This window comes from Xyrauchen texanus, chromosome 40, assembly GCF_025860055.1.
Source record: "Xyrauchen texanus isolate HMW12.3.18 chromosome 40, RBS_HiC_50CHRs, whole genome shotgun sequence".
Classification (NCBI taxonomy): domain Eukaryota; kingdom Metazoa; phylum Chordata; class Actinopteri; order Cypriniformes; family Catostomidae; genus Xyrauchen; species Xyrauchen texanus.
In genome coordinates, this window is record NC_068315.1 from 23854544 (window position 1) to 23866870 (window position 12327).

The window sequence follows — 12327 nt, forward strand, 5'->3', positions numbered from 1 at the left end:
TTTGAATCCCACTGTTCATTTGCATTATATCGGTCATCGGCCACCCTGTTGTCTCTAGTTATTTGCATAGGCCATTGAACCAAACCATATTGGTCAATCACTAAATTCCACTTTTTTGCTGTGTTGAAAATGATCTACCTCTGAAAAACCTTAAGGTAGAAAAGTAACAGTTTTACAGTTCATTGGATAATCTGACTTGTTGTTTGAGCAAGAAATTAGGTGAGACAAGTTTTGTCTCCCTTATTGGTGACTGAGACATCATATCCTGTGCTCCTATTGGTCTTTCGATGTGCTATCCTCACGTTTAATCAGTTTGTCTAACAAACAACCCTGTGACTAAACCATTAAAGCAGACTGTATCCCATCTGTATCTCCACACAAGCCAAGAATAGCCTTCAATCAATCACACTGACTTATCAGCTGATTCTTATGGCCTGTCAACAGCTGTAAGAAATCCATTTTAACGTTTACTGTCTGACCTACTTTTGCTTCAGCCCGATTGTCTGCCCCAATCAATGGATGTAATTCGGACAATGACCTGTAAAAGACAGTTCTCATTTGATTGCTTCACTTCCGTTATGTCATATGTTCCTGTGACTGGATGCAAGAGTGATATTTATCCTGATAACTGTATCCGTAACGAGACAAACGCAGACTGGAAGGTAATCATGAGTTTTTAGTGATTTGTATTCAGTCTTTTCATGTTTTTTTTTTTCTGTCTGTGTTCTCAGTATTACAGTTGCTATGAAGGGACAGCCTCACTGGGAGCTGCTGGATAATGTACAGGTGTACTATGCAGGAGCAGCTCTCATGGCACTGGGTTCACTGTTTGTTTTCAGCAGTTTCCTGGCACTGGGCTTTACCGGCACCTTTCTGGGTAAATCCATCCATTCATTCATCCAATCATTCACTTATACTTCTGGATCAGATCCATCTATCCTGCTCTTTCTCCATCCCTCCCTCTCTCAGTCTCTCCTTCAGTGCCCATCCATCCTTGCTTCTGTTCCACATCCACCCTAGTTCTGTGTTGTCAGACCTTTGACTAAATGGCATATGGTCTGGTCGACATTGCAGATTATTCTGGTCAAGAACCACCTGCTTAGACATTAAAAGACTATCTGACTGATATTTGAAGTGACCAGTCAAAGTTTGTATTGTTTTTATGTGCTGTTTAAGGGCGGGTTTATATAAAATAGATTGATACCACAATAACAGACCGGCATAAAAACATACGTTTATCGTAAACAACCACAAATCTGAGTTGCATTGAGGCACTTACAATAGAAGTGAATTGGGCCAATCCTTATATGCTAAAAAACTCTGTTTCAAAAGTTTAGCCACAAGACTTAAACAATATGCATGTTAACATGATTTTAGTGTAATAAAATCACTTACTAACCATTTCTGTGTAAAGTTATAGCCAATTTTACTACTTTGGTGCCATAACGACATAATGCTGTAAACACTTAAACGTCCATAAAAACTATGATTTTACTAACCAAATTATACACAAATGTTTAAAAAATTTAGAATGAATGTAAGTGCTTTTATAAAATTCTAAGTTCATATTTCTTACTTTAAACCTTCCAAAAGTTGTCCCCTTTCACTTCCATTGTAAGTGCCTCACTGGAACCCAGATTTTAGCTTAAAAAACAAAGAAGAAAAAAAAGAGATGTTTTGAACGTATTATTTGTGGTAATCAACAGTATGTCACACATGCTGTCGATTGAGCTTAACTTGCATTGAACCAGGAATATTCCTTTAAAGGAACTTAATGTTCTGTGAGGCAGACTTTGTGTTATTGTCTGTCTTCACACCTCTAAACCTGACCTGTACTCACCATACCATCAATTTTGTCCAAGAAAAGTGTTTCTTACGGTGGCCACAGGAACACGTCTCAGTGCCTTGTCACTCACAGCTGTGCCTGACCATCATAAAATAACTCAAACTTAATAACCAGAAAAGAGACAGAGAAGTAGGTCAGACTTGAACCACGTCAAAGTTTTACTGGAGGTGAGTGATTCTTTTTCCACATTTGCAGACTCAGGATTTTGAGTGTAGCAGACCTTTTGATAACAACTGGTTGGGCCTTTCTGTCTATGTTTATGTGTTGTTGTTTGTGTTTGTTATCCTTAAAAGGCCTAAAAATGAAATGGTAATTTTGAACAGCCTTTGAATTTAGTCCTGCATCTACTTGTTTTTTGAGTTCAAGGTACACTCCTAAAGACATGAATTATAATTTTGCAATATATGTATAGAATTATGACCACTCACAAAAAAATGACTCCAGTCATATCAGTAACCTTATGAAAGCTGTTTTATTTTACATGGAGAGGGTCCGCACATGGGTGCTGCCATGTTAGAGTCACATGACCAGCCAAATACTACTTGCTTAATCTCAGTAACCGTCCTGTTATTGGACACTTTCACTCATTGATTAAAGTAATCATGGCTGATTGCGAATACTACATTTCTACAATGGCATCTGAAACTGAAAATGATTGAGTTTAAATGATGCTGTATCCAAGCTGCTAGGTGTCAGTGTAAGTTCAAGATGACAAAGAGACAAAAGTTACTTAGGGCACCTTTAAATACTAAATCTATTATTCTGACATAGTGTAGAAGGAGATTAGTTACCGTTAAAGCATCAGTATGCTGTATAAATAGCAGGTCAAACTGACATTTAGATCCATTTACACAGACTGTTTAATGCTACTCAGAGCAGGCATAAATGTATTTACACAGAAATTTCAATTGCATATATAATATGATATTTGTGTTTTAAATATAAATGTTTGATCCTAAGTCCAAGGTCCAGGCTGTGTGATGCAGTATCCCATGTCTTACTGTTGGAGTTGGCATCAGTTCATCCTCTGAAGTCCATCATAATAGACTGAAGTGATTCCTAGCTGGCACCGGCTGCATTTTGTCATCAGCACTCAGAGACATGTAGCAGCAGAGTCTGACACCAAGCATGAACGGAGCTGGATCTGGCTGGCTCTGGTAGCCTATGGATATAAATCCCGAGGTTGAGACAGGGAAACAAATAGAATAATATTAGCATAGATGCAGAGTTATAGATCATGATTCATTTTTCTGGTTCTGGCAGACCTAGCTAAAGCAGCCTAATTGTGATTTGATCGATAAATTAGGTGTATGCCTGGCTAAATAGATGAGGCTTTAGTCTAGTCTCAAACTGAGAGTGTGTCTAAGACCTGAACTGTGTTTGGGGGACAATTCCATAGTTTAGGAGCCAAATAGGAAAAGGCCAGAATTTTATAATCGTAATGAATGTGATTAAATATAGTGTGTTAGAAGGGCACTTAAGTACAGCAGAGATAGACCATTCAAAGCTTTGTACATAGTTAACAACATTTTTAAATGAATATTAAATTAAACAGGTAGTCAATGTAACAACGATAAAATGGGGCTAAGATCATCATATTTCTTGGTTCTACTCAGCACTCTGGCAGCTGCATTTTGAACCAATTTAAGTTTATTTAATTTGCTGGACATCCTCCCAGTAATGCTTTACAATAATCTTGTCTTATGGTCATGAAAACATGAAATAGTTTTTCGGCATCAGGAACAGGGAGCATGTGTCATAACTTAGCAATATTTCTCAGGTGGAAGAATATTAGAAACATTACAAACATACACATATTAGAAATTTGATTTTCAAAGGACAGATTGGTATCAAATATAACACCTAAGTTCTTTGCTGTAGAATAAGACATAACCGTGCATACATCGAGAGTCAATTTATGTTTTAGCGGCTTATTTTTTTGAGGTTTTTGGTTCAATATTTTGTACCTCTGTTTTGAGTAGAAGGACATATCTGTGATACACTGCTAATTAGGAGAATTGTGAAATTTCGTCGGCTTTCGAAGAAATATAATAAATTGTGTATCGTCGGCATCACAGTGGAAACTTATTCCATGTTTCCTGATAATATCCCCTAGGGGAAGCATATATAAGGAGAAAAGCAGAGGCCCTAAAACTGTTCCCTGTGGCACTCCATACTTATCTTTTGTTTGAATTGACAATTCCTCATTTACACAGTCAAAGTGGTAGCATTCTGCTAAATAGGACCTAAACCATGCTCTCAAGCCTATTCAAGAGAATGCTGTGATCAATAAAGTTTTCAAATAGTAGTATACATTGCTGTTGCATGACCCCAACTTGTTATCTATTTAATTCAGTGAAAGTAATCTAATTGTCATTTTGCAGTATATTCTGAATAGCATACTACCACACTATGCTCACTGTTCCTGCAATGTATATATATTGTGCATAGTACAATACTGTATGTGAATTTTCTGTATGCACAGATTACTCAAATTACCTACTACATTTGATCAAATGTGCAGTTTACAACAGAGCATACTGCACTGGGAACTGCATTTTGCAGATGATTTTGATCTTTTGATTTGTACACTAATTGTAAACTAATTACAGTACATGGACAGTGTTCACCTTACAATGTTCTGTCAATGAGAGAAAAAAAAACTTGTGCCACCAGTGGCCCCCATTCCCTGTATGAGTCACATTAAATGAATGAACAAAGTTGTTTTTTAACTGTTGTTCCCCTTCTGTCTCTCTCTCCACGTTGTGTTGGAGAAGCGACACTAGGGGTCTCTCTTGAGCGCCGATATCCACCTCTGATCTATGAAAAAAGGCCAATGAGAGTTGGCAGCCGGTATTTGCATGTCCCGCCCCCGGACATACGGGTATTTAAGCGGCGCAAATACGGGAGTTCATTCAGAAAATTTCTTCGGAGCCGATGGTCTGTCTGCAGTTTGCTGCGAGTTACACACCACTTTAAACGTTCCTGTTTCCTCTGACGATCTGCATGCTGTTGGATCTTGACGGCGCACAACAGCGGCTTTCTCCTTCACATTGCACGGCGTGCATTGTTGCCCCTGAGCGCTTCGACAGCGCAGACACACACACACACACACTGTGTATTAAAAGAGTAAATTCCTATTAAAAGAGTAATTTCTCTAAAAGAGCAAAACACAGCGGCGTTGAGCGTCCTTTTCAGGACGCCGTCTTTTCAAGATGCCCTTCCGCCCCTGTGTTGTTCTTGGATGCGGTAGAGTGCTCTCCACTTCAGACGGCCACAGGCGCTGTCTCTTGTGTTTGGGCCGCGATCACACCGAGGCGGCGTTTGTGGATGGCTCATGTTCTCACTGCGAGAACATGACCATGACCACGTTGCGGTCACGGCTTGCTTTCAACAGAAAGCAAGCCACCCCAGCTGCACCCGCATTGCTCCTTCTTCCCACCGGATTTAGGACGATGCGGTTGGCGCTGGGGGCAATTTGGGGGCGGCAGCGGGTGCAGTTTCGCCGGGTAGCCCCCGCAAACCTCCCATTCCCCGACACGCTCGTTGGTCCCCGTCTACGCTCGCGGTGATAGCGGGGACCAGCGAGCGTGTCAGGGAATGGTCTCACGGCCCGGCTGTCTATCCTCCCGAGCCCGAAGCAGATGAGCTCGCCGCTGCATCGGAGAGTGTGATGTCTGATGCCGAGGAGTCCCCTGGACTGCCGCCTTCGGGCCAGCAGGCCCAGGCTGAGGCCGACGCTCAGATGTCTGACATGCTTTCTCGGGCCACCGTGAGCGTGGGGTTGGATTGGAACCCTCCATCCTCCCCACAGCCTTCACGGTTGGATGACTGGGTCCTGGGGGCATCGCGCCGTTCGCGGCCTCGCATCCCCCCGGTCCCGTTTTTCCCGAAGGTGCATGACGAGCTGACGTCTACGTGGAGAGCCCCGCTCTCCGCCCGTCTAGGTGCCACCCGCTCCACTCTCACCACCCTCGACGGCGAGAGCGCCACGGATACGGGCGAGTCCCCAGGTCGATAGGGCAGTTGCGTACCATCTATGCCCGGTAGCCCTACCTCCTGGCGTGGCGCCCGTACTTCCATCCAAGCCCTGTAGGACAACATCCTCGCTCAACGCGAAGGCCTACAGTGCGGCTGGACGCTCTGCCTCCGCCCTGCATGCGATGGCCCTCCTGCAAGTCCACCAGGCCAAAGCACTCAGAAACATGCACGGGGGTGGACCTGATCCTGATGTGCTGCAGGAACTGTGCTCAGCGACCGACCTCGCCCTGAGAGCGACGAAGGCCACAGCGCAGGCACTCGGACAGGCGATGGCCACCCTAGTGGTCCAGGAACGCCATCTTTGGCTCAATCTGGTCGAGATGCGTGAGGCCGACAAGAACCGCTTCCTGGACGCACCTGTCTCTCAGATTGGCCTTTTCGGCGACACCGTCGAGGACTTCGCCCAACAGTTCTCCGCGGTGAAGAAGCAGATGGAGGCCATCTCTCACTTCATGCCCTGCCGCTACGGGCCCTGCCCCATCTGCCCGCCGAGTGCGTCCCCCTGCGAAGAAACCAGCTCCTGCTTCGCCTCAACCCGGGCCCAGCTCTCAGCCCCAGCGTCGAGCACCCCGCAGGCGGCACACGCCCCCTGTCTCACGAACCCCCTCTAGGACCCGGAAGGTTCCCAAGCGTTCCTGAGACAGCCGACCCAGAGCCGAAGACGTTAGCTCCGGAGGTGGTAAGACCGCTCCGTCCCCTGGTGGAGGGCCGGGAGGAGAATACTTAGCTATTTCCTTTGCCTCTGGGTCACCTGGCCTGCAAATGCCGTCCTCACGGCAGTCTGCTTTCAGATTACGACAGTCCCGGTACACCGGACGCGGCGATCCCGCCTTCCGCCTGCCCACGACTGTCCCCCGGCCGGCCGGTTCAGACGAGTCCAGAGGACGCCAGCATCAGACCTCCTCCTCAGTCACGAACCCGCCCCCTGCCGGGTGCGTGGAGCAAGGTAAGTGCTTTGAGTCTATTCTTAGCACCTCAGCCTCAGGCCGCAACGAAGCCGCCCGACGCTGCACTACCTGTTCCGCCCCGCTGCGAGGCCCCACCGGGTACGTCCAAAATACTCGTCCCTTTGGTGCCCCTAGCGCAGAGCTGGGAAGCGTGGCTTTCGCTTCCCAACGCATCACGCTGGCTTCACCGGACCATTTGACTCGGTTACGCAATTCAGTTTGCCCAGCCCCCGCCCCCCTTCAGGGGCGTCCGCTTTTCCGCAGTACACGGCGAGCATGCCAGTTCCCTGCACACGGAAATTGCGACCCTCTTAGCCAAGGGCGCGGTAGAGCCCGTCTCTCCAACTGAAATGAAATTGTACCCAAGAAAGGCGGCGGCTTACGACCAATCCTGGACCTGCGAGTTTTCAGTCGGGCCTTGTTAAAACTCCCGTTCAAAATGCTCACGCAGAGAAATATTCTGGCTGGTGTTCAGCATCTAGATTGGTTCGCAGCGGTAGACCTGAAGGACGCGTACTTCCACGTCTCAATTCTGCCACGACACCGACCCTTCTTACGGTTCGCGTTCGACGGCCAGGCGTTTCAGTACAAAGTCCTCCACTTCGGCTTGTCTCTGTCCCCTCGCGTCTTCACGAAGGTCGCAGAGGCGGCCCTTGCCCCGCTACGAGTAGCCGGCATCCGCACAGAGACCAGGTGCTCCAGCACCTCAGCCGCTTGGGGCTTCAGGTCAACTGGGAAAAGAGCAAGCTCACTCCGGTTCAGAGCATCTCTTTTCTCGGGTTAGAGTTAGACTCAGTCTCAATGACAGCACTTCTCACGAGCGAGCGTGCTCAGTCGGTGCTGGACTGCCTCGCTTCCTTCAAGCCAGGCACAGTGGTCCCTCTAAAACTTATCCAGAGGCTCCTGGGGCATATGGCGTCCTCCGCGGCGGTCGCGACGCTGGGGTTGATGCATATGAGACCACTCCAGCACTGGCTCCAGACTCGAGTCCCGAGACAAGCATGGCACCACGGCACGCATCGGGTAAGGATCACCCCCGCCTGCCTCAAAACACTCCGACCCTGGACAGACCTCTGCTTTTTACGGGCAGATGCAGCAGGTGTCGCGACGCATTCTGGTCACAACCGACGCCTCCCGGTCCGGGTCGTTGGAAAGGGCCTGGAGTTGCTGACCATCCTTCTTGCTCTCAGGAAGTTCCTCCCGTTAGTTCGGGACAAACATGTCCTCTTGAGATCGGACAGCACCACGATGGTGGCGTACATAAATCGCCAAGGCGGCGTACGCTCCCGCCACATGTCACAACTCGCCTGCCGTCTCCTCCTATGGAGCCAGCAGCGACTCAAGCCTTCTTCCCAGGGCGCCCCACTCCGAGTCGGGACCCTGGTCGATTCCTCCCCAGCCCTCCGGGTCCGCGGTTCAGCGGAGGAACTCGCCGACCCAAGCCACTGCGGGTACCCTGATGGCTACCCTGTACTGGTATAGGTGCTCCACAGGTAAGGCCTCCTGCTCGGACTCCCCCTGTGTGTAATTCCACGGTTCTGTCCCCTTACGAGCGGACCCCCGTGTCTCCCTTAGGCAGTTACAGCTGCCCCGGTCGCCGTGCTGTAGCAACTCCCCCCTTTTGAGGCTGGATCTGCCACCGCACCACACTTTCCACACGAGCCCTAAGACGGCCGTGTGACGTGTCTACCACTTTTCCTCCCCAAGAAAAAAGGCAGGTGTGGTCTCCGCAGGGTCTGGGTAAGACCCCCTTCCCTATATGCGTGTAAGGGCCCCGGCCGTGATTGCTCTATGCGAGAAACATAGAGAGAAAAGAGGCCCAGCCAGGCTGGCCCGTTCCCATGTTGGCAAACATCGCCTTGTTCCCCTTCCAGGGTAACTAGACACGTTGTGTCTTTCCTCCGCCATGTCGCTGAACCGAGCCACTGTTGTGGCCGGACCATTTCCGGCTCCTCAGAAAAATCCTGAATGAACTCCCGTATTTGCGCCGCTTAAATACCCGTATGTTCGGGGGCGGGACATGCAAATACCGGCTGCCAACTCTCATTGGCCTTTTTTCATAGATCAGAGGTGGATATCGGCGCTCAAGAGAGACCCCTAGTGTCGCTTCTCCGACACAACACGTCGTTCCCTACCTCGGGGAACGGAGGTTACATACGTAACCAAACGACCTGTTACATTATTTTTTGTCTGGGTAATGGGGTTAGTTTTTCTTTGGACTTGTGAATGAAGCACATTTTCCATTCTGAAAAGGTGAGCAGTGGATAATGTAAGTATAAGAACTCTCCTCCACCCTGAGCATCTGGATGGCTCCCCAGTGTTAGAGTTTATATAATGGAGATACATTTCTGCCCCAAAAAATAAAATCTAAATAAAAGAACCACTAGGAGCCAGGTACATGTAATGTCAGACCATTGTCGTAACTGGGTCAAAGAGAAAGGAAAATGAGGGGTTAAAACCCAGAACACAGTAAAGGCTGGTTATGTAGCCCTTATGACAAAGAGTGCTCTACTTCTGTTAAGGGCAGGTACAGGGCATTTTATTTCACAAAATCAAACAGGCAATTTTGTTTATGATGACCTAAAAGATCAGCACAAGGACTGGAAAGGAGTGAGGAGAGCATTAACATTAAGTTCTGAGTGAGGTGCAATTGTTTTACACAAAGGTTTCATGAATGGGTGTTTCTTTGACTTTCATGTCACATGTATTTTTTTATTATTATTATTATTACAACTAAAACATTTAAACTTTTGTTATATGAAGGTCACAGTAAAACTACTTGGAATCTTTTTAGCATGCCTTCATCACTTATTTATGGTATTTTTCAAATGCCTTTTATTTATAGATTTGACTGTTTTACTCTAGTTCCAGACACAGACATTCAGTACTGAGCTATGAAAAACCATTAAAAATATATATGTGGATTACATGTTTAGAACTCTTATGATCTGAATAAAGAGTGAAGTAAACAAACCATTTCAATATTCATTGTGTGAATTACACAGTTGTGGTGTAATTTCTACGACACAAACAAGTTTTCCCTTAATAACGTTTTTTTGTTTTACCAAAAGTTAGTGTACATGTTAGCCAAGTTGACAAAAGTGCAAGTAAAGAGGATGCTTTAGATTAAATCTGATATGTGATTTGTGAAGATTTTAGATAAATATAAATTGTGAGCAGAATATATTTATTGGCCATCATTTCCAGTCAAGCTGTAATTTTGTCAAAAGCAAAAAATATTATTTAACTGTGTATATTTAAGATACTTGCAATTTTACAGTGATTTTTAAGTCACTGCAGAGGCCGATTGTTGGAGAGGGTAAAATATTTTGACCACTTAGACTAATTTGACCATGACATTTTGATTATATATTTTTTTGTTTTTCATTTGGAATGTATGAGTGTAATTTGAATTTAGAAATACATTTGGTTAAATGTTTTTTTTTTTTCAATAAATGAAAAAAATTCAAAATCTAAATTGACCTGTCTAGGCCTAGAAGGGAGGTGTGTGCTGATTCAATCACTCTTAATATTGCCCATAATCTGTGTATCAGTAAATATAATACATTCTCTATAATTTAATTGAGCATAAATCCAAATCCTGATGAAACCATATTTTCCGTGCATATAAAGAATAGGAGAGTGACACTGTCATAGAAATATGGACGCAGGTCGTATATGGTGCAATAACTCTAGAAGAACCTCAGAATGAAATTGCACACTAGCGCTTTGTGCATGCAATTTCGCCAAATCTGTTTGCACATAGGCTTAGCGCATGCTTGGACGAACATACCAAAACTTCATGGCCATGCCCACTGATTTGCGTGTATGACTTTATGATGCTAGCGCTCTTCAAATATGACTCTATAGCTTTATTATAAAAGCTTGGTGCATCGCTTAACCAGTGCAGATACAGTAGGGCCTGGTTAAACTGGGTTGTTGGTTTTTAGTAACTAAGATGTAGGTTTTGCACTGAAAAACTGCAAACAAAAGCCCAACTGTTTATTGAGTGCTTTATCTTTTCTTCTTGCATTCCGATCATTTTTGGGACCAGTGCTATGCTGCATAAATCAGGCATTTTAGGAGAAACCTGATCATTATCATATCACTTACGCAGTCTAAGTGGAATCATAACTCAGCACTAAGTCATTCAATTTTCATATGACTGATTTGCTTAAGCAGGGATGATCAGATCCTGTTCCTGAGAATCTAGCCTGTTCAAAGTACTCAAACTCTCTTTTTCAAAACTGATAATGATTTACAAGGCTGTGTACGAAGCCTGAAAAATAGGGAGGTATGAAGGCAACATGGCACATCTGAAATCAGTGTTTGCGTAACATCATGTCTACTACTGCTATGTACAAATACATCGAGCCTCATTGGTTCTCATTGCATCTCGTGACCAAACTTCATGACGGAGTCATGTCACATGAACCATTGATTTTTGATGTTGTCAACGTAGCCACCATAGTTGAGGTACATATTTGTAACACACTTCATTCAGGCAATGGAGGAGTCAGGAGAAAGCGAAGCAGGATTGAGGTCAGTTTTACTTTTTATTCTCATACAGTCGACGGTAACCGTCAATAACTCAAAATAAGACACATAAACAAAGTAAGGCTTCAGGGTTCTTTCTCCATCTCTGGGCACTCACCGTTCCTCCTATGTCTCGCTCCGCATCACTATAACAAGAAACAGGCGTTAGGGTTAATTACAAACCAGGTGAGGCTTACCGCTCTCTCTCTATCCCACAGACCGACACATGACCATCTCCCCATGCGACAATATTTTATTGATGATTTGCTTTCTTATCAGTTATAATTATCAGTTGTTGTGCATGTGAATGCACTCATTGACAGAGTGAACAGTAAGACAGCAAGTCAACTGCCTTTGGTTTCAGACTCAACAAATGTGAAGTTCAAGATCTTGATTTCTGGTGTGTTTGATTTGTTGAAACTATACTGGAAGGATCATATCCAGGAAAAGGAATGATCACCCCTGGCTTAACATAAGTAGGCTCATTGGATTTGCACTGTGTGAAGGACACAGTTGGAATAATTTATTCCCCCTTTCTTTTTTTTTTACAGGTGACTATTTTGGCATCCTCATGGATCAAAAGGTGACTGGTTTTCCTTCTAACGTGATGGACAACCCCATGTACTGGGGCAGTACTGCTAACTACCTTGGCCTGGCCTTAATGTGAGTCTGATTTCATATATCACTCTATTCTGCGTAACTCAAGCCATTCATGTATACAGGCATGAAAACTCCTCACCTTTCGGCGAATTTCGCCGTTTTAAAAACAAAATGGGTCACCTACGTGACTTGTGCAGATCCGATGAAAAAACATTTGGGGGGGGGGGGTGTTGGGGTGTGTGTGATGTATCTATAGTTACCATAAACTTCGCGGCTTTAAAAACCAGTCATCATTCCTAATGCCGACTGACAGCCAATCCGAGTCAGAGTACCTGCTATATCTCTATAGTTACCATA

The 12327-nt window shown here is 45.2% G+C and overlaps 1 protein-coding gene across 1 annotated transcript in view; it reads left to right on the forward strand.

Moving 5' to 3' along the window:
- The window catches only part of LOC127633891 (phosphatidylethanolamine N-methyltransferase-like), a 111577-nt gene that overhangs the window by 54041 nt on the left and 45209 nt on the right, over positions 1-12327 (forward strand). The window contains exons 3-4 of the mRNA XM_052113266.1: positions 732-877; positions 11922-12033. Coding sequence (XP_051969226.1) covers positions 732-877; positions 11922-12033 — 258 coding nt within the window. The remainder of the gene's footprint in view (positions 1-731; positions 878-11921; positions 12034-12327) is intronic.